Source organism: Vitis riparia, chromosome 17, assembly GCF_004353265.1.
Source record: "Vitis riparia cultivar Riparia Gloire de Montpellier isolate 1030 chromosome 17, EGFV_Vit.rip_1.0, whole genome shotgun sequence".
Taxonomy (NCBI): Eukaryota; Viridiplantae; Streptophyta; class Magnoliopsida; order Vitales; family Vitaceae; genus Vitis; species Vitis riparia.
This window is the reverse complement of record NC_048447.1, coordinates 17,692,594-17,720,498: the sequence shown is the minus strand read 5'-3', so window position 1 is coordinate 17,720,498 and position 27,905 is coordinate 17,692,594. Positions and strand designations below refer to the sequence as shown.

Genomic DNA, 27,905 nt, shown 5'->3' with positions numbered 1-27,905 from the left:
TTCCTTCAGTTGCTCACACTCAACTGCTTTGCCCGAAACCTTGAGATGCTTTTGGTAGAGGAAATCATGTCCATCCAAAGACATCACCTCACCAACCTTGTACCTGTAGAACAGAGTTTCTACAAAACTTGTTATAGAAAAATATTTGACAGCTCCCCGGATGTTCGCTGCACAACTAATGGTTGTATGTAAAAGCTAATCTGTATTTTGTGTCAGTTTAGAACTCAGCAATTACATTTGTGACCAAAAACAATGTGTTTGTTTTTTGTAATGCATTGTGATAATGTCTAAGAACTTCATAAAGTGAGAGAAATTGAAAGATCAACACACAAATGGAAGCCAAATGAATCAAACTCTTTTATTGGAAATGAGAATTACAAAAACAGTTGATGTGCCTCAAACTGATCATCATTCATAGTGCGCTCAAGCAGTCACACCATAATGAAATAATTAAAAACATCTCGGAGGGGAAACTCCAAAATTCATTTACACAAGAATGTAATGGTGTAAAGTACTTACAAAAGAAATGTAAAGTTTCTCACAGATGAAGAAGGTTTGATATTTGGTTCCAGCCCGTAATCCATGGCCTCTTATCTGCTGGAAGCACAAAATTGAGCTCAAACATCTCCTTTGACATATTGCTGCTTTCGCAGAACCCTACCAGCTTTGCCACAACCTCAGCGCTCTCCTGTACATGCTTGGCATCATGGGGATCCGTCCAAAGCTTGTTCACAAACTGCATCTTCCTCTGCTTCCCTTCTAGTGGAACATCCCACTTCAGGTACAACAGCTCTCTCTCTTCAAGGGTCAAACGAGTAGTTAATCTCTTTGCCAGGAACTCTTTCTCGCGCTTCAATGCTCTAATGCTGTATGTTAAAATCCAAATTGTCAGTGTCTTGAATGACAAAGAAACAGAAGGCACTCACAAAGTAGTGTAACAAGAGATAAGGCAGAACCTTGATGATAGAGAAATTGTGGGCTCATCTCCTACTCGAGCTGGACTTGCATTTCCGAGCTCTGCCAAGTGCTGCTGCAACCAAGTCAGCCGTCTAAGCTCCACTTCCATGTATATCTGATCAGCTGGGTCCCCCTTAAATAACAAATAGAACTGTGTCCTGTGAATAATGGAAACAAAGCACAAATCCCATAACTCAATGATTTGCTGTCTTTGCTCCCTAAAAGTGACATGCCAAGAAACTGGGGGCTCCTCTGGCTCAGCTGTGTTCTCTTCCTCTAAATTATATCCGGCTGCTTCATTTGCTTCCATCTCAAGCACCTGGTGCCATAACAAGTGCAAAAGAAACAAAGTTCCCAAGATTGTAAGTTGAAGTTGGATGCATTTAAAATGGAAATGCCTTCAAAGAAAATATAAACCATCTGATAGGAAGGAAGTCTCTATTCTACCTGGCAAACAAGTAGCTGCTTTTGGTATTGTAGCTTGGCCACACGTTCTTTCAATTCCGTCACATATGCTCTTATGTTTCTCACATTCTCCTCTGCTGCATTCTGAAACATTTTCTGCATTTTCCTCATGTTTACTGAACTTGAACGTTGGTAGCCAGGAGTTCCCTCCTTTGATGAGACATCTCCACCTTCTTCACTCTTTGTAGGAGTCTCCTTCTCAGACTCCAGCACTATCTCACTGTACACAATGTCATCATTCTCTGGAGCTCTATTTTCAACATCTGCCTCCAATGTTTGCCTAGATGATAGAGGTGAACAGGGAGATCTTATGAAATTTTGCCTGTTGGCACCATTACTCGAAGCTAGGGGAATCAACTTTTTCTTTTTCGATTGACTCTTGGTCTTCACAATTGATTCATTGTTAGACTGCTGATTATTGCTTGGAAGAGACAATACCAATTTGTCTATGGACTTCTGAACATTTTCAAGCTGTTCCTCAAGATCTGCAATGGTGCTGCCCTGTGAATGAAGTTTTGTTATTTCTTCTTTGAGGTTGGCACTGACACTTTTGTTAGTAGCAACAACACTGCCAACTTCAACTTCTTTTGGCACTGATCGAACAGCTTGCATTTCCCTTATTTCTGCTTGCAACTTGGCAATAGTCTCAGCTGCATCTTGGTTACCTAGTCTATGACAAGCCACCTCCTTCTGTAGTACTTCCAGAGCTCTATTAGCTTCTTCTCCAAGCTGCTCCTGAAGGTGTTCAAGTTTGCGAATTTCATGCATTAATGTGAAAGGAGCAGTTGATGATTGCCTCATTGTCTGCCTCCCCATTGTATTCCTTATTCTATCACCATGGCCTGGTTCCTTGCCATCAAGTTTTGGAGATAATCCACCAGAGAAAGAGAGACACTTCTTCACTGGACGGGGTGAGTCAAATGGATTTGAACTCTGAGGCTGGAAACAAGCAAAGATAAAGGTGAATTGGAAATAAATTACAAGAAAGAAAGACAAGATAGATGTCTATACATTATGAAGAGAATGAGAGGAGACAGACCTGTGGGTCGTCCTGAATTTTTTTCCGTAACTCGTCCACCTGGGATTGTGCAAGATCTCTTTGGCGCCTTAGCTCTTCAATTTCCATCTCCATCTAAGCATAGTCAAATACAATAAAATATAATTATTAGGGATTTATTTCCCTTCTAACTGGAGCCAGAATAAAGCTAGACTTATATGGTTGACTACCTGCTGGATTTTCATATCTTTTTCCTTTGATGGATCTGGGGTGCGCAGCTCTGCTTCCAGCCTGGCTACTTCCTTCTGCAAATGTTTCACCAACTGCTTGTCTGAAACAACCTAGTTAAATGTTTCAAACAAAAATAAAGCTTCAACATGTGTGGTTGTCAGTAATAGAAGTGCTTTTGCACAAGCACTATTGACTTGACCAAGGGAGGAACTTAAGAGTCATCACCATATTGACTTGAGCATTATTTGTCACTTCCTTTGCTCGGGTGGCAAAGAAGAGTGTATTCCGAGATTGTTCAACATGTGTCAAAGCTGGACTCAAAGTGCAGATGATTGCAGTACGAGCATTCCCACCAAGTGAGTGCTGCAATATGCGAGTGAGTTTTGAGTCTCGGTAGGGTATATGACCGCTTCTTTTCCCGACACTGCAAGCAAAAACAGTCAACAAGGAACAAGAAGAAAATTAATTAATTGTCAGACACAATTATCCCAAGAACTTTTCTTAAGGAGAAACAATTTCAGGCCGAACACATTTTCCATAGAATCAAAGGACACAAAACCTAGAATTAGAAGTGCAACTACATAGGTTATGCTGTTGAAATGAGCATATGTATCTGGTCTCATTCAGGTAGACATATACCTGAGTTCAGCACATAGCATACCCCTTAAGACTTCTAACACAAATTCGGAAATTTTTTTGTGAGATTCTTTCTCCTGTTTTTTGTATGTCATTGCAATGTTAAAATGGATATTGAACCCATCCTGGAGTTCCTTTATGACATGTAAAACTGAAATGGAAGGAAGAGCTTCATAGAATATCAAAGGTGGAGTTCCTTTAAACTCCACTTTTTGTTTAACTGGTACTAAGAGTTTCAATCCTAAACCATAAATGCTAATATATTATTAAGGGGATCTATTTCCACTCCACCTTTTGCTTATAATATAACTACTTCATAGCATGCAAAATGTGCACCCTGCATAAATACAAAGGATGTGCAGTAGATAAACAGGGTAGAGCGAAAATATAACCACCTGCTACTCAATAATTAAACAAAAGCAGAAAGTGTGCTGCTGAAAAATTGAGTTTCTTAATCTCAACATAGAAAAGTATGCCACTGAAACATTTCTGACCTGAGTTTTCTGATTACAGTTGTGAGAGTCATCAAGCTAAGGTTAATGTGACAGCCTTCCCTGAGCCTTGCACCATCTGCATGTGTCTGTGAGGCTCTTTCACTTCCAGCTAGATCTACAAAGTTCTGCAGGACATTGAAAGAGTTACACCCACAAAAGCAATGGTTCATGAAAATGACCAAATGATAAAAAATAAAAATAAAAAAAATTCTCTTTTAGGTTTACCAGGCTAGCAACAAAAGACTTGACGCAACCTGAATTTTCTCGGAGAGTACTTTCTATTGTCTGCATTTGTCATCCAAAAAATAGTTACCATGAGCTCGCAATAGCAATATTTGGTTTGACAAGCATCAAGTGAAATTATTGGCCATGAAACTAACCAGCCTTATTATCTGGTGTGATCGAGAGCTGTTGTCATTGAGGGCAGTTTCACCCACTTGCCTTTGAGCTATACAATATGTAAGAAAATCCATTAAAAGCTCAATACCAATCCCTACATAGTTGAAGTCAACTCATATCAACAGTTCCACTTATTTACCTTCACAAATGCTGATCAAATGTCTTAAATGCTGGTCATTATTTGCAGTCTCCTCCACTAGCTTCTCAACCACAGTTCCTTTCTGCATGCAGGAAAAGGAAATATGAAGAACTCAATGAGTGCAGGGAAAAAGGCATATGCAGAAACAAAAACAGTCAACACCAGAACTTTAATATCAAACTTTGAACAGTCAATTATATACCTCTGGATCATCTAACAGCTTAAGGTTACGACCCGATTCAGAATTCAATAGGTCCTTGACATTCTCGTTATAAATTTCTAGTCCAGAAATCTTTATTGTAAAATCTCTCTCAGGACTCTGTGATTGTATCAAAAGAACAAAAATCCATGTTAGAATCTGCAATTCATCCAATTTGGTCAACAAAAAATTTTAAACAAATTCAATGGTCTTTTTTTCACTCAGAGTTGTTTCTGAGTGTAGACTCTCAATCTAAGTCTACATCCAACACTGCCAACCAACTGAATTACTTGGCAAAATTAATTCTAGGTTCAGATAAAGCTTACATTCATTATATGCTTATAGATATCATTAACAGCTTTCTCTGTTATTCCTCTCATTGTGTAAGTCTTCCCACTGCTGGTTTGCCCATATGCAAATATAGTTGCTGTAAAAATAAGGGATAAAAGTAGATTTAGCCTGGATATATGCTTATAATTGAATAAACTATTAAAGAGATATTAACAGACAGATAATATACAGATGTTCACTACCATTTATGCCCATCAAAGCAGACAAAGCAACGTTCTTGACGCCTTCCTCATATACCGTCTCAGTCAAAGAAGCAGGACCAAAGACTTTATCTGTAACATCAATCCCCCACACTTAGTTTTTACAGAATCTAAAAACATACAAGATGAGCATTTCAGGAAAATTAAATGACGAGAAAATGATAAAAATGTTAGCAATATACCAAATGTAAATGAGGCTAGTTGAGGTGAACGCTCCTGAGGTGGTGGCTTGAACACAATCGTGTGATCATCAATGCAATCCCATGCGACTTGGTCTTTAGCTGACTGCTCTTTTTTACTTAAAGGCCTTAATCGTACTGTCACCACAATCTTCTCTTCTCTGACTTTGGACCCTCCAGGGGTTGATACTGGTGTTCTGTCTGTCTTTGAAGCTGGTGTGCTCGGTGTCCGAACAGTCATATTTAAATCTACTTTTGTCCTTGATAAACCAATTAAGAAAAGATCGACCAAATAAAAGTATGGTCTGAGCCTCTCCTCCCACGAGAGGCTGATGGGTTATGTTCGGTTTAAATAGATGTAGGATACAAAGATATATATCTGTCAAAACCGTCACAGATCTGCATAAAACAAACTGAAATTACAACTTTAATTGACTTTGACATTAACAAATGGAAATACTATATATGCATATACATCCATGAAGACCTGAAACAGTGAAAGCCAAGCAAAGAAACCTTGGGGCTCAAAGCATTAAGTTATCGGTTTCCATTCAAGTTATAGGGAAATGAAGGAAAATAAATTAAAATTTTGGTTCTCAAGTCTCTGCAAGTCAGGTCACAGAAAATAATTTCTTCTCCACAATATTCTTTGCAAGCATTCCCATCTCCCTAACGGCAGGCTTGCAGCTTACAAGATATAAGGAAAAGACACCAAAGGGTTTAATATCTTTCATCTTTCCAGGTCAGGAATTTCCAAGTTAATAGCATTTCTATCTCTTCATGTCTTGCAGGGATATCAGCCCAACATGTCAAAATTTCCTAATCCTCCTTATGTGTGTGCTACTTCACACAATTCATCAATTCTTTTTATTTTTGGCCTAAAATCAGCATTTGAATTGAAGAGAATAAAAAGTTTCCATTCTTATGTTGAAAGAAGTCAGAAGAAAATAGATAATCTGATTAAATGTTGAAAGAACTGATATGATTTTTTGTTACTCAATTGTAGTAAAAGAACAGTATGCTGGAGAATGTTTGAAACAAGATCTTAAATTTCTTTTCTTATTGTTTCCTTCCTCTTTCTCTCTCTCTCTCTCTCTCTCTCTCTCTCTTTTGAGCATCAAAAAAGGCTTTAGGATTTTTCACATTTCAAAAAGCATAAAATTCCAGACTCAATCAAGGAAATGAAAATGGTTGCTTGTTTTTAATTTATCAATACTGAAAAAACCAGAAAAACCAAGGAACTCTATCAAAATTTGTATGGAAACTGAACAAATATAGAATATCAATGACTTTCTAGACATCTTGAACAACAAATTCTACCTGAATCTTAAAATGTAAATTTGAAAAATTAAAATAATAAAAAGTGAAAAAGCTTTTGATAGAGTTTCAAATTTATTCTCTTTCTTTCTCAACATTTTCTCAACAACCAAAAGGAGCTCTAATATCTTCCATTTAAATTATCACAATATAATTTGTTAAAGAAAACCTAAAAATCCGGACCATGAAAAAAACAATTTCCTTCTGTGTTGGATCAGAAAAAGGAATCACAAAAATTAGACAAAATTCACCAAATCTGGAACCGAAACTTAACAAAAACAGAATTCCACCTGAAAGTTAAAAATCTAATTCTAAAAAACACGAAACAATTCCAAAAAAAAAAAACCAAGAGAGAGATGGAATACTCACAGAACTTCAAATCAGAGCCGATTGAGAAACTGCGCGAGCCCTCAACGACACTCAGATCCGAACACAAGAAGAGAAGCTTAGACGAAGAAGAATGTAGAGAGACGACGGAGAGTTTAGAGAGAGAGCTTTTCTCTGGAAATCTAGGTTTGGGAGAAATGGATTTTGAACTCTGAGGCTCTCAACGGCTATTGAGTGTTGATGGTGTGTGTCTGTCTGTGACCAATCATTTTGAATTCACTGGCCCCAACGGCTAGTTCTATTTTCTCAGCCACCTTTTCGTTTCCTAATTTATCGTCATTTTCTCGCATTCAATCTTATACTTCAAAGCGGTGCCGCATTTCAAGTTTAAAACAATTTTATTATTAATTTATTCATTATTTAATAATAAATTCTCCCGACAAAATGACAAAAATGGAAACGGTAAAATTGATTAGGTACCCCTTGAGTTTTGGATAAATGTATTAGTGGCACTCATTTTCTGGAAAATTTATTTTATTACCCAATTGTCTTGAATAAATACACAGATTGCCCCATTGAAAGATTGATAATTGAATAATCAATTTAAAAAATCAAATTTAGTTAATTTAATAAATTTAACTATGTCCTTAAAAATGACAACAAATAAATTATTATAACTGTATTTAATATGATAGAGCAGATATGTCCGAAAATCTATCTTACAAATAAGAGAAAGACATATTTAAATTAAGAATAAATTTTAAATTTTGATGGTGTTTAGTAAATCAGCTCAATGACTTAAAAGATATTTAATAATTTAATTCAAATTATTAAGATGATTAAATATGTTTATCTTTTTAACTTTAAGTAATTAAAATAATTAAATTATTTTTTATTTCAAATATTTTTTAATGATAATATATTTTAACAACCATAATTTCATATTTATAAGTTATTTTTTATAGTAAATATTTTAAGACTTTTTTATATATCCAGGATATCTTAAATATGAATATTTAATAACTTGAAATAAATTTTAAGTTAAATTTAAGAAACATTTTTAATACATAAAGTAAAAAAAAAAAATAAGTAATAAGTTTTAAGTCAATAAGTTAAAGAATAATTTAATTTTAAATTAATTTAAATCAATAAGTAATAAATATTAGGTTTTACTTTAAAAATAAAATAACATTATATTTTATTTTTTAATATAATATTAAGTGTAGTTCAAATATTTACTTTTTAAAAATAGGAACGCATACTAACTTTTATATAAAATGTAAAAAAAAATTATTAAAATTTATATTTAAAAAAATGTTTTAAAAAACTGAGATATTAAAAAAAATTATTAATTTAAATTTTACAAAATTTAAAAGTAATTTTAAATTTCTTTATATAACAGTTATTTTATTTTATGAAGAACTTACTACTATTTTCTATTTTTTATTAAAAAAAAAAAAAGAAATAATCCAAATAGGAGCATTAAATCTGAAATTAGGGTTGAAGCCGTTACCAGTAATTGGTATTAGCCATGCCAGCAGGGCTTGCCAGGAACTCAACAAGTAGTTGACTTAGGACGGGAGAAGAGGCCCTCAAGCTCCGGCCAATGGGGCCCCTGTGAAAATGATTAAGAATTGGCTCCCAGGTTCCAGCCTGTCAATTACTACTACCATCATTTCCATTCCAAGGCTCAATTCATACTCCCATTTGCCATTCCAAATAACATCATCTCCCTCCTTTCCAGTCTCCATTTTAACTTGCAACCATGAAAACAATTGTCCACCATTTCAAATCAAATCTCATCCTTGTACCGGCCGGATTCCCACACCAACGGTTTGGAAAAAATTTCCTATTAATTAGCGAGGTTACTCAGACAACGATCTTGGGGCATAGTGTCATGCTTATTGCCTAAAACATGTATACACAGTTTACAGAACCAATATATTGCCTTTTCCCCCATCAAAGTTTACATCATATTTCACATTTTGAAGTAGAATGCCTCTCAAGCAACCATAAAATAAAACAAAATAAAACAAAATAAAATAAAATAAAAAATGCAAAACATGCAAGCAGGCCTACCAGTAGAGTCTCTTGATGCAATTGAAGAACTATTTGAAACAGTTATATAATTTAAACACTTCTTTTTGCTTTTCCTACTAATCAAACAACACATGAGTTAGTGTCCCAGAGGGGAGGCTCTATTTAAAGCCCTATTATACATCATTCAAATCAAAATCCCGACAGAAACATATAGAAGTACCAAATATTCTCTTTATCAGGACATAAATATATATAAAAGAAATCTTGCAACCAAAAGGAACTTATGCCCGCTAGCAGTACCCAGAACCATCTATCAGGACAATTTAGCTTAATCTCATATATATAAATCTCCATGTTCATATTGTATTTGCCTTTATTTTTTGTTTTTGCCACTCGTCTTCGGCCTTATTCTGCTTCGTCCTATTCCATGGAAGCTTTATCTTTTTCTCTTTTGTTCCCTTTTTTTAATCATGTGGTTTTTGCCTTTTTCCTTCTTTCTCTTTTTTTCTTTTTCTTTGTCAAGTAACAGGAAATCCAAATCAGATAAAGCTCCCTTGCACAGCATGCCACTATAATCTCCATAACAAAGACATTTTTAACCTCAGCTTGAACATGCAAGAAATGTCGTTCTTTCAGGCCATGTTTGCAGCATGGACAAGAGGACCATTTGGAGGGTGAATAATCTCTCGAATTCACCTGCGGTACATACCATGTGAAACAAAGAACTGGAAATCTGGGTGATTGACCTCCAGCAGTCTTAACCGGTTACCTGCATCCTGCACGAGAGAATTCACCAGTTGATGCTCACATGTCCCATTTTGCATCCATATGGAACCCTTGAACTTATAGGAAGCCATGCCAAAAACAGGTAATGAAATCTTTGGGACACCCTCCATCTCACTGGGATAGACCTCTACTGCAGCTTGTGTGCTTCCACCATCTGCAGAAATTATATTGCATCAAATCTAAGAGATGAATGGATATAAAAATAATAATAACGGTTAAAAAGAAAAAAGAAAAACATCCTATATATCATGAGACAAAACTACTTGCATAACGTCTGGCATGTTAATAACAGTGTATGATGTGGCTTTAACTATAGTTGTCACACCTCTTACAGTGTATCACGTTATTTTTCCCCACCCATCATGGATGTGGTAAATGCACTAAAACTGAGAAAGCGTAAAAGGAAAATAAATGTTACACATATCTAGGAAGCACAATTGATTTTGAAGTGTGGTATGATTCATGGAGTACCAATCATACTGGATAAAGAATTAAGAATGCTTAGAAGTCAAGAAACAAAGTATGCACCAAATGAGCAAAACCAAAATGATGTTCAGATAGATAGAAGCAAGACAAGAAAAAATGGAAATAGAACTGAAAGCATTTAACACAACTGAGGTCAAAATGAGAAGTAAGAAATTCAGAACCCTGCGTTTTGCAGAAAAGGACACAGATGTTGGGTATCAACATGCACAGAGAAACCCCTCAAAATCAAGACATGAGAACATGACCATATATAATTACCATACTAAATATCTTCAAGTGACTTGTCAAAATCAAGACAGATGACATGGCTGTAAACAACAATTTCATGTCTCTATATTTATATATACACAGTTTTTGATGGATAACTTTGTTTTACATGGAAGAGAACCAGGGACCTCCCCATCCCACCCAAACCATTGCCAGGTTCAGGAGCATATCTATATTGATGTGCGAGTTTGACATAGGTTTGACACAAGTTAATCTTCTGACCCATCCAACCCACCTAAGTTGCAATGCTACCTTAGATTGAATCAAAAAGTGATCTACAATTTCTGAACCATTTTATACAAATGATACTAAATTGGAAGAACACTCCACTACAAAACTAAAATACTAAATAGATTATTGGTAAAGATTTTGCCTAAAGGATCCACCCATGCATAGAGACCCTTGCAAGAACCCCACTGTACCAAATCTCTCTTCAAGGAAACCTTTCAACTCTGACCTCCCTCCCTTATTAAACCATCATTGAAGGACTTCAATGAAAAAACACTCATGTCTAGTCTTTCTCCAATCAATCCCTACCCAAACCCACCCTTTCATCCTCATACCACACAACATATCCCAGAATCTATGCACCATTGCCATCTACCCATCTTGAAACACCTTTAATAACCAATGGATTAAAAGAAAAAACTCTCCCTTCCCACCTCTATAATCCATTACCCACACCTTTTTTATAGGTAGTTTTCTTTTTCATTACATTGAATGGAACTTAAAACCCACCCATGCCTAGTATAAATCCAGAAAAGGTGATTCAGCCTCGCATTACACATCTAACCAAAGTTAAACACACCACAAGCCCTCACAAACACCCCCCCACCCCCCTCTCTTCCTTCCCTAAAGTCAATTTTCTAATTTTTGTGGTTTTGTGTGTAAGTTGTGTGTGTGTGTGTGTGTGTGTGAGAGAGAGAGAGAGAGAGAGAGAGTTGAAAAAGGGAACAAAAGATTGCAATAGGTTAGGGTTACACCACCGCCTCTTATACTAAAAACAAAAATGATAAAAATGCTTTCATACCGTATCAGACAACAAAGAAGACTAAAACTGATAATAAATAGCAACCACTCTCCTCCTCAAGCCAGTGCATATATGCCATGAACCTAGCTAGCCAAGAATAGTATGAAAATTTGTGATTGTACCCCTTCAGATAAGATATCCACAAGTTAATCTGCATAGATCAAACATAGGAGTGAAAAACAAGCCAACATTTACCTAGACCATGCAAAATGTTTATGGCAACTTTACAACCATAATGCAACCTCATAGGCACTTTAGTGAAGCAATCCAGTTTGCCCAACAAAATCCTAGACTAAAGCATCTCACACACACCGTGTTACTTCAAGCTCTGTTACCATGCATTGTAAGCAACAATCCACCTATTGCTTTGTCTAGTTCTAGATTTTCTCCAACAACAGGACAATAGTCATGAGTAGACCTTGTACAAGAGAGAGCCCCGCACAGCCTGCATTAATGTTTTGTGCATGGCTCTACTTTTCAGATATGCTTCTTCACCATACAAGAAACCCTTTGTCAAAGTTGAATTCCACTTTCTCATACTTCTTCACACAACTGACATGGGCACCTCTCTCAATTGCATGCACAAATTAGCCTACCATACCAACCATATAACCAATATCCAAAGAGTGTGAAGTAGATCAGTTACCTTACAAGCCTTTATATGACCAAGATTTCTCTCATATTTATATTAAATAATACATAATGACAAAATACTTTTCAATTCATTTCCAAAAACTAATTTCATGGTAGATAGTCACCTTCTCTTAAGTCCACAATTGTCATTCCCCATATTTCTCCACTACCATTGTGACATCCCACGTCACTTAGGGAGGAGAAGTTCCTCACATTTCATAAGGAGTGGTGAATACTATGCAAAATCAAGCACCTCACGAGTCATGGGCCGAAGAAGACATCAAGTTTGTATGGGAGGTAAGTTGTGACGTCCCACATCATCTGGGAAGAAGAAATGGCATCCATATGGAGTGAAGACAGTGAACCCAAAGCAAACAATACCTACACATTATATGCAACTCATGACAACTTCTCTTCTCTGTAGTCAAAATATAGAGCCTTTATTGAGGACTTCAATACTCTTGGTACCACCCCTCCTCCCACTATCAAAATGGAAGAATAAAAAAAAGCGAAAAAGGAAGAAAATGAGAAAAAAATCACTTACTATAATTTAACTATTAATGAACGAGATACCCTTGTCTTTTGTGAGGCTTCACTAGATCAAATGATCCATTTAAGTTAGCTCCTTATGTAGTTTGAAGCCATGTTGGGTTTGAAAATTAATCTTGAGAAAAGCGAATTAATCACTAGTGGTGAGGTTGCCAATGTAGAGGATTTAGCTTCAAAGTTAGGGTATAGGGTGTATCTTGGTTTTTTTGTGGTGGAGGCTGGTGGTAGCTATATACTTTTTGTATACCTTGGGCTGCTTTTTTGGCAGCCCTTTCTAATATATCTTCCTTTTTATCTATAAAAAATAAATAAATAAATAAATAAATAAAAAATGGTTAGGGTATAGGGTGGAAGACCTTTTGTCAACTTACTTAAGTCTCCCTTTAGGAGCTCTATTCAAGGAAAAAATAGTGTGGGATAGAATGGCAGAGTTTCATTGGAAGGTATCGATGTGGAAAAGGCAATATATTGTTAAAAGAGGCAAGCTTACTTTGATTCACAGTACCTTATCCAATATATCTATCTACTTTATGTCCTTGTTTAGCATTCCTTGAAAGGTCAAACTGAGGCTTGAGAAGATTTAAAGAAATCTCCTACAGGGAGGTAGTGCTTTGGAAAAAAGTTGCATTTAGCGAAATGATTGATCATCTACAAAAAAAAGAGTAAGGGAGGGTTAGGCATTAAATGTCTTTCTTCCCTAAATAAGACACTTCTTGGTAAGGGGGGTTGGAGATAAACCTCTAAAGGAGCAGCTTTTTGGAAACAAGTTATTTAAGGTAAGTATGGAGAGGAAGAAGGGGGTTACATGTCATACATGGTAAAAAACAGGTATAAAGCCGGGTTATGGAACTCTATTAGAAAGAGGTAGAACATTTTCAACAATAAAGCATCCTTTGAGGTGGATATGGGAGAAAGGTGAAGTTTTGGAAAGATAGATGGTGTGAGAAGGAACCAATATGCGTGTCTTTTCCCTCTTTGTATGTTTCATTGGAGATGTATGGGAAGAACGAGGGGAGGAAAGACACTAGAATCCTTATTTTGCTAGACAAAAATCCTTATTTTGCTAGACACTAATCCTTATTTTGCTAGACACTTCACCAATTGGGAGTTACACAGTCTAAAGACTTTTTTCCGAAGGTTGCAAGGGAAATTTATGGAAAGGTAAGAGAAAAACAAGGTGGTGTGGGTGGACTCAAGGAATGGTGTCTTTTCAGACAAAACTCTTTATTATATTCTAAAGCTAGGGTGCACAATCCTTTTTCAAGAAGACATTATTTGGAATTCATGGGTCCCGAATAAATTGAGCTTTTTTTTTTCTTTGGAAGCTAGTTGGAGAAGGGTATTGACCTTAGATCAACTTTAGAGAGGATGGTCATTGGAAAACAAAATGCTACCTTTGTAAAAGTAAAGTGGAATCTATTAATCACATCTTCCTTCAGCATACTAAAGTAAGGGTGTTGTTGCAGCTATTGTTCTCTTTATTTGGAGTTAGATGGGTCCTTCCTTCTTTGGTTAGGGAGACTCTCTTAAGTCAACATGGCTCCTTTGTGGGAAGAAAACACATGAAGGTATGGAGAGTTGCCTGTTGTGTACTTTTTGAACATTGCGGGAAGAAACGAATTGAAAAGCATTTGAAAATGCAAAGCTATCAATTCAATTGTTAAAGATCTCCTTTGTTATATGCTTATGGACATGGGTTAGGATGTATATTGTAGAAGGATCAATACCTTTAATCTATTTTGTAGATTAGGTGGGATCTAGATGGAGGGGGCAGTTTTTTGTATTTTCCTTCCTTTGAGCTATGCCTTTTGATATCCTTTGTATACAACCTATGTACCTTGGTATATAATTTTAATTTATAAATATATTATTTTTTCTTAGTTATTAAATCTATTCATGAACTGAAGTTTTAACTCAGGGGCTATGATACACCAATACTTTAATTTCAACTAAAACACCCATGTTAATACGATATAACACAGGTGTGGGTGTGAGATCCTTGTCCAATACGACATAGTTAAGCTATATCAATGTTAAAATTAAAAAACTTAAGTCCTATAAAATTTAAAAATAAATTAACTTCAAATTAAATAATTAAAAATATAAATTTTGGAAGTTTTCAACTAATAGATGTTCACTCAAAATCAACCATATATTTTCCTAAAAGTTCTTAACATTTATGGTAAATATTTAATATGTTCTCATTTAATTTCCTAAAACTTCTCCTAAACATCCTATTAAAATAAAAAATTTAAGATAAATATAATAATTAATATAATAAAAAATCAAAATTAATATATTAAAAATCTAAAGATAAATAGAAAATATATAATGTGCTGACATTCGATTAAAATAAACATATGGTATTTAATATCATAGCCAAGTACCTACACCCATAATTAAGACCCTTTTCAACCAAATCCCTATGTCCTAAGATTTTGGGATGCAAAGGATCTAACACCTACATAAATAACCGCACCTAACACCTGTACCCAAACCCATGTAATATGGTTGAGGGAAAAGAACTCAACCTAAAATCAAGGTCAATTATGATTCTAATCCCGATCAATTTAAGCTAATATAATATTTAGATTTGCTTAAGCTTTTCACAAAAGAAAGGAATTATAGAAAAACAAAAATTCCTTCCTCTGATATTTTTTTAAATGCAATTGCAATATAGGAACTCATCAGCTACTAATGAAATAATCAATTAGGTACCTTTGCTTAAAGTTTTATATAAAGATAAATCATCCATATTCAGGTAAATGACATAAATGACGAGAAGAGTTTGTACAACTATTCAATTGACAAAAAAAAAAATTAACAGTTATATATCAAACTACAAATAAGAAGGAATTTCTCTTAAGAGTTTGTTGATTGAGAATGTTAAGTTAAGAGTAATAAAATACAGTTATCCAGACTACTGAAAATTCATAATTACCTTTCATGGGTGTAGAAAGAGAATGGTAAGTTAGAAAGCAAGCATCCAAATCCCTTAATGTCTGTCCCATGGGTATTCGGTATATGGGATACCTACAATAATTCCATTAGAGAAAAAGAATCACTGATGTGTATCAGACACAAACCATTCTGATTTATAGATCATATTGACATTACCATGCCACAGACATCCAACTGACAGGCAGCAGGTCACAACTTCTTAGTGTTTTCAGCTCAGGATACTCACGTGCGAGATCTAGTATCTGTAACAATAATACAGCAAATGACATAGGGCAGTCGATTCAGAGCATTTAAGACCGAAAGTTTACTAAAGTCCATGTTATAAGAAACAACTACTAACCTTGTCGGCGAACGGTTCTCGACCATAAGGAGGATTGTGCTCAAGATACTCAAAAATCAGGTGACCATGAGAATTGCTAGCCTCACTATCATCACTAGAAAAGCCTTCTTGAACTGTATTGTGTTTTTCCCTTAAAGACAACCTGCCCATTTGAATAGGGACATCACTTGCTGGACAGTGACAAGCCTGCTGCTCCCTAGAAAACTTCATCCCTTTTTCAAATTCGTAATCATTACTTCCATCACTACTTGAGTCCCTGTAATAGTCACTGTCACTGTCCTCGCCAGCTTGCCTATCCATATGAAAAGTGAAACTATATCAGACACCAACAGGTATTGCATAAAGAACCATGCGAACACAGAGGTGGTGAACCTTCCAAAAGAAAATCATTAAGATATTAAAATATCATAAAAATGGAATCAAAACACTGCAGATTAGTGAAAAAGCAAAAGGAAAGATTGCAGCCAAATCAACAGAGACCAAGATCTCCAGTATATTAAGTCAAAGAAGGTCTGTAGGCTCAACATGACTGTTAATCTCAATGTGGCACCAAAAAACCTTCAAAAAGCAAAACACAAATCCTTCATGACACTATCAAGTGATAAAAAAGTAGATGAAAAGATATGGTGTAGACAACCTTTACCAAAAATTAGGCACAACACACAGGGTATATACAACCTCAATGTGTTAATAGTTAGACACATAATAATAATCTCCCCTTTTCCTTGAACGTAATAGCTCTTGCATTATCAGAAATTCAATCCTTATAGGGAGGAAGTTTGATTTATAAAATTGTGCCTGAAACATCACAGGAACCCCAGAACCAACATAAAATAGTTGTTTTCTGATAAGGCTTGTTTATTTGATTCCTGAACTTGCTTCAATCCATATCATCTAGTTGTTTTCTTACACAAGAAACCAAGAATAAAATAAATAAGAAAGAAAGATTTACAGAAGAAAGATGAGACACACTTTTAAGGAAAATTTTCTTGATATTTGAGATGATTTTAGTCAGTATTTCATAATCCTCAGCATCACTATTGATAACAACATTATGATTATGATTATTAATATTATTATTGTTATTATTTAGTATACCAGTATATCATAAATGCCCAATTAAGTATTTCCATTCTTTAGCAATTGATGAATCCACAAAACACTTACAGTTGTCGTTCAAACTTGCTCTTCACAAAACCTTAACAATTGAGTCATGAGATCCATGATCAAATCCCAAAACTTGGTGGACTCTCATGCACATCAAGAGGATACAATCAATGAACATACCCTCATTTCTTTTGCACAGGAACATTCATATTGAATAATATGTGTAAGAAGAAGACTCCTCTTGCCATAATGGATACAGCATATTGGTGTCCAATCCATAGTTATATCACTGACTGAAAACCGGAATATGATCCATCAAAGTTTCTACATGAATCCCTTAATTCTTCGAGTAGATATACCAAAGAACATTCAAGTTTCTAGTTCCAAATGCACTATGCCCAACAATGAAAGAAAGAAGCAATTTTCTAATTTGATTAGCCACCAAAAAAACAAATTAAGCTTATGGGGACAATCATTTCCCATACCCACCACGGAGAAGCAGCTATCATGAATCCCCTTCAACCCAGATAAATCAATTCAACAGCTACAGATGCTCAGGATTATGAATAAAGGAACTAAACACTTCAAAAAAAAAATCAAACTGAAAACTAACCAAAAAGGATAGTTAAACTTCTAAAAGAAAAGAAAAAAAAAATCAAATGGAAAATTGGGTAAGAACAGAGAATGGTACTTATTACAGAACCAACTTACATTGCTTCAACTAAAATCTTAAAGCAAACAAAGAAAGAACCATGATCATATGGAAAGGAAAATGCAATAAAACATATGATATTCAACTCAAAAAACCTGTACTCACATAATCACAGATATTAAAAGCTTACACACCCATATACAAATCCGCACAGGTAAAATTAATCCCTTGATTCAGCATTCCATAACACAAATCCATACAGGTAAACTAATACCTTGATTTAGCATTCGAAGTTGTAGATTCAACATATAATTGTATGCCTGATAAATATGGGACATAGTATTGAACAACAGGATCACTCCCATCCAATACCAAAGGCACTCCTGCCCCATACGCACTCCATTCCATAAAAGATTCCCACAAATCACCCAATGTGAAGTAATGTTGAAACTCAATGTCACAAGTCCTCAATGTAGTCTGCAAAATAACAAAATCACAATTTTTTCAGAACATAACAAACTGGCAAAAATCACCAATCACCTGCCCGTTTGGTTGTCAAGATAAAGGAGGAAAATTAAAAAAATTATTAAAAAAAAAAAAAAAAAAAAACTACCTAAATCCCACTAAGCCAAACAGGTCCCGATAATAGAAAACCTAACATTTAAAATTTTGATTTTCTTTCATTTTTTCTACATTTTCCCAGTAACCAAACAGGGCATACAAGTATCCAGATTATCTAAACCTTAGAGAAGTGCTGCGCCGGCACCGAAGGAGTCGTTGATTCCAAGAACCGATCAAGGTTAGAAGGAGCTGTGGACGGCTCGGAAGAAGGCTTAGCAATCGAACATGAGGATGCCTCAGGGTTTCTATTCTCAGAAATCGCAGTTTTGCTCTTTGCAGATGAAGCGGTTTTCTCAGTCACATCACTCTTAGCTTTCTGAAGCTGTTGCCTTTGTTGAATCAGATTCTTCCTCGTTTTCCCGGGAATGTAGAACCGATCCTCACCATGAACCCGCCGAAGCTGCAAACTAGTCCCCAACATCTCCACAGCCACAAAACCCTTTCGGCAGGAAACGGAGGAGAAGAACAGAAAATTCTGGCTCCCAAAATTTAAAAAATAATAATAATACCTCTATTCACTATCACTCGCGGTTGAGCTAAGATTTCAGTTTCTCATAGTCCTCCAAATCTATTAAAAAAAATTCAAAATTTTGAGTTTCTTTTCTTTTCTGGGAGGTTTCTCAGTGACCAAGCAAGCAGAATCGAAGATATGTAGCCAGTGATCAGATCAAAGAAAGAACAGGTACAGTAATTTGCGAGAAATGCAGAGATCTAAACCGCAGGAAGGAGAAAAAGAGCAGTGGAGCAGAGGAGAAGAAAACTTGAAGCAGAGAGTATTATAAATGGAAGAGGAAGAATTAAATCACTATTTTTTTTATTTTATTTTTATTAATGTAAGATTTTTTTTTTCCTTTTTTAGAAATAAAAAATCCTCTCTACATGGGATGAAAATATTACACTAATAATAATATCACGCAATTTTTCTAAAAGTATCATAAAAGGTCGCAAATTTGTTAAAAGTGTAATAAAAGGCTGTAATAATTACGACATTTCAAATTATGAAAAAAAAAATGTAGTGATTAAAATATTCCTTTTTATTATTTGTCAGGGAATAATGACTATTGTGGCGAATGAGATAATGACATGTGTGCAATTACATTTATTTAATAAATAAATTAAATCTTGTACATTAATGTTGATATATCCTTTTCTTTAGATGAAGGAAAACATTAGACCATTTATTAATATCTTTTATTCTCTTTCTCGCAATAGTTTTTTGAACAATTATTTTTTTTTAGAATATTATAATCAAATTTTAGACATGAGTTGGATTGGGCCTACTAGGACGTGAAGTTTAAAGGGTCTTATTATAGAATTAATATTTTTTAGATGCTATGACATTAAATTTAATTAATATTTGTTTTATACATAATCTTTTTTTTTTCTCAAGAAAAAAATGATAAACCTTTGAGGAGTTTATGGTATCAAAAAATACTTTTAATATATCCATTTAATTTTACTTTGACACATAAATTAAGAGTCGGTTTAGTATTGATTTTAGAAAATATTTTTAATTTTTTTAATACCTGAATGATAGAAAAATTTAAGTATTAAAAGGGTTAGAAGCTTTTATTAGAATTACTGTCAAACGGGTTTTAAGAATTTGTTCTATAATATTTTTAGTTTATAAAATATTTTTTTAAATAAAAAAAAAGGTTTGACAAAATTTAAAAAATACTTAAAAAAAATACTTATAATATTAAAAATAACAATTATAGTATTTTCTACATAAATAATAACAGCATCTTAAAAATGCTTCCACTAAAAACGCTTTAAGTAAAAATATTATCAAATATACAATAAAAAAAATACAAAAAAAAAATAATCAAATCATATTTCATTTTAATAAGTGCGTTTTTCATGGATGAGTGAATACAAAATTGAAAATTCAATTTTGACTTGCGAGTTATGAGTCAATAGCGTTTTGTTTAGGCTACTTCCCAAAATATTTCATTCAACCATCTCTCACACATTATATAACTATATATAAAATTGAGATTATTTATTTTCCACCTTGATAAAAATTAAATAAAATAGATTGGTCAAGCTTTTAGGTGAATACCATAGAAAATTTCCCCTTTGAAATTTGGTCAAGTAGCTTTTTGTGCAAACTATAGCTACAAGTGGTGATTTGGTCATAAAACCAAACACAAGATTATGGTTATCTACGTGGAAAGAAGATCAATAAGATGATTGAACTTAATTTGGATCCAATTACATTTCTTCGCATCTTTCACTTGGACACCCACCACCAACCTTTTGAGCCATAGCCCATCTTTTTTTTTTTTTTTTTGTGACCATTTATTACTATAAACAATACAATTTCTATGGTTAGTTATTAATTGGGGATGGAGTAAAAGTTTGGTTGAATATGATGTTTACCTTTAAAAAAAGTGGTGTATTATGAGCATTGTACACATGTTGGACCCCAATTTCCACTCAAATGCTATTATTAGCACTTGGGTTTCAATTTTGTGACCATTGATTTTTATTTTTTTTTCCTATTGAATAATGCCCATTTTGGGGCCACATCTTAGTCAGAGAATGGGAATGATACTATTAATAATGTTACTATAAAGTAAGGTTGAACCCACCTTGATAGTGTGATGACCAAATTACCATCCAACCAAAATAATTATAATATTTGCAGGCAAAATGTTTATTAATTGAACATCTTTATGTTCATCACCGAATAGTCTTTTATTTTAGCAAACTAGATTTGACCTCCCAACCTACCCAATTTAATAAGTTCATAAATCTAAATCTGATAAGATATTTATGCTTAGATTAGGCCCCATATGATCCAAATCCACTAGGGTCAAAAAAAAAAAAAAAATCACAAATTTTTTTAATTAAAAATTGTTATCACCATGTGTTTAAGCCCATTCGAAAACCATTCTTTAAAAGAGTTTTTTATTTTTTATAACAAAAAACAATTTTATAATTCACAAAACTTTTGTTTATAGAACATTTCCAACTATAATTGAAAATATGATTTTTTTTTTTTTGGCATTATGTATAAATATATTGCATCTTTACCAAGAATGAGAGCGTCAAAACTGTTTTTCATATTTTATTTCTAAACAAAATTTTGTTCTTTAAAATATTTGAGAATTATTTCTTAGAGTTTTTTAGAATTGTTTTTAAAAGTGTTTTCTCAAATTTAAAATATTATTAATCATATTTTATCAAGGAATTCACCCCAAGAAAATTTGATAGAAGAAACTAACAAAATTCTTTTTAATTACTCGATTTAAATTTGAGTCTGAAACTAATATAACACAACAACAATGGTGATAAGTAATTGGGTGATGGGGATTAATCATATGATCTATATGATGGAATAAAATAAGAATAATTTTTTTGGGGTTAGTTGGCCACATCTAATGTGTGAATTAGGATGTGTCTAAATGAATAATGGACCCCATAGTTGGCAAATATTGCTTGTCAAAGTTGATTGGGGCTGGTTGACAATGAAGCGTTGCGATGGGCGATCATATAATATGTTGCAAATTATTCTTTTTTAGTAATGCCAAGTAGTTGTTACAACAAGTAATTAATATAATTATAGAATAAAATAAGACAAAAAATTGTTGTTAATTAAGTACAACTAAACCGACTTGACCATGGCGGCCGACCGCACTGAACCTTTGGTTGGCAGCCCATAAACTTTAAGGCAAGTGGACCTAAAGGCCGCACCCTTTTATGCTTATCATCTGATCATATATATATTGGTAATTAAAGTGGGTTTTACCATATTTGTATTAAAAATATTCACGAGGGGATGCATGACATGATCCCTTTCCATGAATCCATAGGAAATTGATAAATTGGTAATTAATTTCCCTTTTTTAGAATAATTTCTAGAAGATATGACTTTAGTAGTATCATTTCATCTTGACTATTATGAATTTAATAATTAAATTTTGATTTTTTTTTTTCGATTTAGTAAGTAAAAATGCAAAATCTTATTTAGTTTTAAAAATTGTAAAAAAAGGTAAAAAAATTATATATATATGTATGTATGTGTTGGGTTTATTGTAGTATGTATGTAACTCAAATTAAGTGAAAGATATATGGAGAAAAATGAACAAATGTCGTTGCTCCGTTTTGACATTTGTCATTCAAGTTTGTATTTTTATTGTTGAGAGTAAATGATAAGTTAGGGGTGCCCCGCAGTATGGTTCAAGGGTATTTTTGGAATTTCGTTATATGAGAGTTAGTATAGATACCTTTTTATGTAACCCTAATTTGTAATATAGTAAAAGTCTTATTCTTGTTCCAATGGATGTAGACAATCTATCGAACCACGTTAAATTTATGTGTTTTTTCTTTTCGTTTTTCTCTAATTTTTCACTAGAAATTGTTGCATGAAAATCAACAGGGTTTAATATACTTTTTCCCTCAATCTATCTTGTTTTTTGCACATTATCCCATCAAGTTTAAAATCAAACACATTGCATTTCAAATTTGTTCAATACCAATATTTTGCCCTTTTCATTGGAAGATTTTAGTTTTAATGGATAGAAATGTCACATGCTATGCATATGACCACCTTGAAGAGAGCTCTTTGGGGCTTTTTGGGTTTGAAAATTTACAAATATATTCTTAATTAGTTAGTCATGTAGACAACATATAGAATACAATGTGTTCAATTTTAAACATGAGGAGGCAATGTGCAAAACATAAGATAAATTGAGGTGGTAAAGTGTATTAAATTCATATATATTTATTTATTTATTATTATCTTACATTATATTATATGAGACATTATTATTATTATTATTAAACTTATTTTTATTTTAAAATGGTATATTCTAATATGCTTATAACTAATTCAACCTATGAATTAATTTCTACTGTAAAATTATATCTACTTGTAATAACTCATTGTCCAATAAATAAGCAAAATATTTATATGATACTTCAAAAATAATTTTTTATTGATATGAATATTTTTATATTTCTAATATTTGTATTCATAATTTTCATTTTTAAAAATCAATTTCCAAAAAATAGAAATGATAAAATAATATCCAAATAAATTTTTAAATCCAATTTTTATTTTAAAAAAAATGAAAACAGAAAGGGGTCTACATAAATAAAGCCTTAATATTTATCATTAGACAGTTTGAGTTTGTCTTATATAGATACATTTTTAGGAAAGTCTCCCCAATAGCCAATCCTAGAATTTGTCTTTGTTATAATATAAATCAGAGGCCCTCATGCATGAAAATCCTCCATAATGAATATTAATCAAAAATATTTTTGTAAAAAAAAAAAAAAAACACCCAACATCACTTTAATGTTATTTAATTAAATCATTAAAAATCCTTGAAATTTGGACCTTATCCAAAGAGGCAAACACTATTCCACCAACCTGTACACCAAGTAATGTCATGCATCAAGTGTCTATCAATTAAACTATCTAACCATGTATGAATACATTGCCTAGGGTTTGGAGTCCTATTCAATAGAAGTCCCACTAATATCCTTACCAAATGGTTTGTTTTTGGGCATATATTCATTCATGGAGTTACCTACCACACAAGTCAAATCACCTTCTCAACATGAGGTCATTTCAATAAGCAGAGAAACTTAGAAAAATTGATAATAATTTACAATTTTAAGAAAAAAAATAAAAAATACTTTTGAAACAATTTTTATTTCTTTTTGTAAATGGGTTGCTTTAGAAAATGTTGAAAGAAATATCATTTTTTATGGTTTTAAAAAGACAAATGAAGGTGAGATTAGGAGAAGGATTAGGAAGTTGTCCATAAGGTGTGGACATGGAGATGAGCCATCTATCAAATGGGGTTTCACATCAGTGAGTTTGGTGGGCCACCCATTTTTCATAGCTTATAACTATTTTAGGACAGAAAAAAAAGGGAAAATAGATTTGATGGTGAAGGGATAGATATGGAGTTGGAATGCAGACAGGTGGGTTGGCCAAAGATAAAGGAGTTGGTTGGACCCAGAGAACTCCTTTTTCTAGAGGGTAACATCAATAATACATCATCTTCATCCATGGCCATCCAAACATTATATTCCCAAAACCATTTTATGAAAAATTCTCCTTCACACATGCTGTGGAAAGTTGGAGAGGGGGTTGTGGGGGTTTGGGTCAAAAGGGAGGGGCTGTCAGTGGAGAACCAAAAAGGACAATGATGGTGGGGTTTGGGTTAAAGCTTTTAGGCAATTGTGTGATAATGTTATCTTGTGGGGCTCAGATGCTGGGCTGCGCTGAGCTCTCTTGTCCCTTTTTCTCTGTTCCATGACCTAAAATTGGTATATGCATTTGGGTGCCAATACCATTTCATAAATGAAAAGCCAGAGTTTGTTAGAGCTTTGGGTTCAGAGCCACTCATCTTCCCAACCCAACCTAACCCAACCAAGAAGTGGGAAAATTACAAGGCTTTTTATGTGGGACTTATTTTTCATTAGCAAGGCACTCAGTTGCCTGGAATTGATCACTATTCAAACTGCAATTCTCCATTGGTGGATTGGGCAATAGGGATTCAAATTCAATTGCCTGGAAAGTAAGGTCTCCATGCAGATCAAGATCATGTCTGGATTGAACATCACCTTATCAACATCAATAATGGGACTCAAATACCAAAGCCTCCTGAGAATACACTAATCTTCATGGAGGATATCGTTTGACCATACTTCATCATTAATAAAATCATTGATTCCACTCTCTCCCATCAGTTGTACTCTTATCCTGGAACTTGTGGCTTTGAATATCTTGCAACTTATAATTTTTCCCAGTAGAAACTTTACTGAAAAATAAATGATTCCTGAATTACTTATCACCTTCTGCATGTTCACTGCAATATCAAGGTGTTACTGCAAAGATGATCAAGAATACAGGAAATGCAGAAACATAAAAGGCATAGGAATTAGGATATCCTTTGGGGGGAGATGGTCGACCCAAATTCTGTAGCCATCATGCATTCATACTCAATGATGAATCGTTTGTAGGGGATTGCTTCCAATCCTAGAGATATGCAGAATCGATACCATCCTTCAGGTTCTTGGAGCTGCTCTTGGAGAACTCAAACTTAAGACATCTACACTGCAGAAAGCTTTGAATATGGGGTTCGACGCGGAAAATATAGCATAGGGAAGGTACTGTGGAGCATCCACATCCCCAGGTGGGATATGCGGCTCTTCTAACTTGACTAGGGATACTTCTCCACTGCAGAAGGCTTTGAATATGGGGTTTGACGCGGAAAATAGAGCATAGAGAAGGTACTCTGGAGCATCCCCGAGATGGGATATGCGGTTCTTCTAGTTTGACTAGGGATGGCGGTGGACGGTTCGGAATAGGTTGCCCATCTCAACCAATTTATTGAAAATAATTCTCATCTCTATCTTGTTAAGAAAAATTAAATGAGGTGTAAATGGTATGTGAATTCCTCAAAACGCCCGTTTAGTTTTTTTGGAAAATTTTTTAATTTTTTTAATTATATTAAAATAAATATATTTTATAAATAATTAAAAAATTATAATTTTTATAACTTATTTTAATGAAAAGTATATTATTATATATATATATATATATATATATATATTAAAAATGAGAAAATAAAAAATTAAATTAAATTAAATTTTAAAATTAATTTTATATATAATCCGAACAGAGGGGGGTTGGGACAAGATAATACTTGAATCTACCCTTATAAAAGAAAATCTCAAATCCGTCTTAAACTCATTTATTTACATTGGGAGCAGGATAGGGCGGGTATCCAAAAAAACTTATCCCATTGTTATCCCTAAGCTTTATGTCGCAGTTGGTACACGACCAACAAAGAAGGATTCGGTTAGCCTCTGTGTGATGCAAATGATGATTAGACTTGCACAAAGGAATGTCCGGATGAGTTTTTCAAGCACACCCTTCTGAAGCTTAAATTAAAGATGGAAAACTTGAGCAAGATAGGTTTTTAGAAAAAATGGCAACATACCTTCCTTGTGATGGAGAAAGACTACTTATCCTTACCTAAAAGTAACGTCTTTTCAAGTGTCTTAATTGTGTTTTGATTGCACGTTACCATCTTTAATGCTAATGATTGTTGGCTCATAACAGTTATTGTGCTTTGAAGTTTGATGTTTCATCTTCGTAACGTTGTTATGTTAATCAATGCATTGAATGCTCGCTGCAATTGATGTGTGGCAAGTGGCAATCCACAGTGTTCGGTTGTTTTGTTTCCATCTATACCTTGGGGTAGACGAATAATGCTACATGGATATGGTGTTACACATGTTTTGCGTTACACGACGCTTACGGCTCATGATAGGCGACGATGAGCGTCCCACACTACCCTCTAATTCTTGTAGTTGGGTCCGACTAGATCTCAGACGGACAAGTGGAAGAATTTCTATTGCTCATGCATTTTGAATTTTTAGAGCCGTAAGACATGTGTTCTTTGTACGCGTCACGAGAGGTCACATCACTTAAGATGACTTGTTAGGTGACGTGTCCCCTTAGATGCCTTGATGTACGTGCCGTTACCTTATATAGGAGACTACTTTTTGGGTTTCATTTCTCATTTCCTTTTGAGTTCCTATTCATCGTCATTATCGCTACGATGCTTCGCCATTACCGTCGGTGGTACTCTTGGTTCTATTGGTCATTGTTGTCGACGATTCTCTACAATATTCTCACTGGTCGTTGCTTCTCCTTGTCAGGTTAGTTCCTCTTTATATTAGCAAACAACTGTTATTGGTTTGTTCCTTTTGCTTCACTTTTTGTTCGTTGCATTTTGCTTTCAATTTCTGCATTTTTTAGTATGCTTGATTGTGGTTAATGTTGTGTGTGTAGAGATTATAGCATGTATAGGTTAGATTTTCGATGCCTGAATCTTCCTTAGGTTTCTAGTAGGGAACTTTTGGGTGGTTTTTCAGATAACTTGCCCAACAAGTCTCTATTGGTTGTAGTCCGTCTAAGTTATATGATTTTCTATTATGGGGAAATGCCTCCCTAATAATTTGTCCGGCTAGTGTGTCCTCGTGTTGATCAGTTTGCGCTTTAGCTGCATAGGTGTCATGGACAAAAGAGGGGTTGCTTTCATAAGTGGAAAGTCACAACATGGTGGGACAAAAGCTTCTAGATTTGAGTGCTCCAGGATGGATAACCTTGTGGATGAGTTGTTCGAACATAAGTTTCGGGCTCATTTTCATATCCCCGACTCCATTTATATCCAATTGTCAAACGAAGAGGCTTTGTCGACAGACAAGCTTCCCTATGATATGATCTATTTCATGAAGGAACAGTTCTTAGTTGGTCTTCATCTTCCAATTCCATCTCTCCTTAAACAATTCTTGCATTTTTTTGAAATTCCACCCACTTTTATCCATCCAAACATCATTTAGATCCTCATGGGGTGCAACGTCTTGGATACATTGTACCAATTGGATCTTTCACTCTTAGAGATCCTCTTTGTCTACACCATCAAAATGAGCCCCAAGGAGTAGTTTAACTTATTGGCTCACACCTTGTCTCTCTAGATTACACGACCAACAAAAAAAGCCCGACTAGC

At 34.2% G+C, this 27,905-nt stretch overlaps 2 protein-coding genes across 4 annotated transcripts; both read right to left on the bottom strand.

Moving 5' to 3' along the window:
- Positions 1-333: 333 nt before the first annotated feature.
- On the bottom strand, positions 334-7,135 carry LOC117934433 (kinesin-like protein NACK1). Of its 2 annotated transcripts, none has more exons than XM_034856112.1 (15): positions 6,934-7,135; positions 5,251-5,660; positions 5,051-5,140; positions 4,844-4,944; positions 4,521-4,637; positions 4,319-4,400; positions 4,161-4,228; positions 4,006-4,065; positions 3,781-3,905; positions 2,876-3,074; positions 2,650-2,760; positions 2,462-2,554; positions 1,405-2,361; positions 957-1,276; positions 334-866 (listed from the first exon to the last, which is right to left on the bottom strand). In XM_034856112.1, the coding sequence occupies exons 2-15, from the start codon at positions 5,486-5,488 to the stop codon at positions 539-541; spliced, it is 2,889 nt and encodes a 962-aa protein (XP_034712003.1). In that variant the 5' UTR covers positions 5,489-5,660; positions 6,934-7,135; the 3' UTR covers positions 334-538. The 2 variants fall into 2 exon arrangements, with proteins under 2 accessions (XP_034712003.1, XP_034712002.1); XM_034856111.1 differs by having other exon boundaries at positions 5,251-5,646.
- A 1,847-nt stretch (positions 7,136-8,982) lies between these two features.
- LOC117934434 lies at positions 8,983-19,133 on the bottom strand. Of its 2 annotated transcripts, XR_004654489.1 has the most exons (7): positions 18,485-19,133; positions 18,017-18,219; positions 15,984-16,275; positions 15,800-15,885; positions 15,624-15,715; positions 11,501-11,651; positions 9,790-9,871 (listed from the first exon to the last, which is right to left on the bottom strand). XR_004654489.1 is itself a non-coding variant. In XM_034856113.1 (6 exons), the coding sequence occupies exons 1-6, from the start codon at positions 18,782-18,784 to the stop codon at positions 9,624-9,626; spliced, it is 1,221 nt and encodes a 406-aa protein (XP_034712004.1). In that variant the 5' UTR covers positions 18,785-19,131; the 3' UTR covers positions 8,983-9,623. The 2 variants fall into 2 exon arrangements, 1 of the variants encoding a protein (XP_034712004.1); XM_034856113.1 differs by lacking the exon at positions 11,501-11,651 and having other exon boundaries at positions 8,983-9,871; positions 18,485-19,131.
- Between the last annotated feature and the right edge of the window lie 8,772 nt (positions 19,134-27,905).

Bases quoted from the DNA above. Each gene is read 5' to 3' on its own strand.
- LOC117934433 (XM_034856112.1), bottom strand. From the start codon at position 5,488: ATGACTGTTCGGACACCGAGCACACCAGCTTCAAAGACAGACAGAACA. The intron at 4,945-5,050 runs GTAGTGAACATC...TTATTTTTACAG, and splicing joins TGCTTTGATGGGCATAAATG to CAACTATATTTGCATATGGG. The intron at 4,066-4,160 runs GTTAGTTTCATG...TGACAAATGCAG, and splicing joins CACACCAGATAATAAGGCTG to ACAATAGAAAGTACTCTCCG.
- LOC117934434 (XM_034856113.1), bottom strand. From the start codon at position 18,784: ATGTTGGGGACTAGTTTGCAGCTTCGGCGGGTTCATGGTGAGGATCGG. The intron at 18,220-18,484 runs GTTTAGATAATC...GTTATTTTGCAG, and splicing joins CGGCGCAGCACTTCTCTAAG to ACTACATTGAGGACTTGTGA. The intron at 15,716-15,799 runs GTAATGTCAATA...GAATTATTGTAG, and splicing joins AGTTGGATGTCTGTGGCATG to GTATCCCATATACCGAATAC.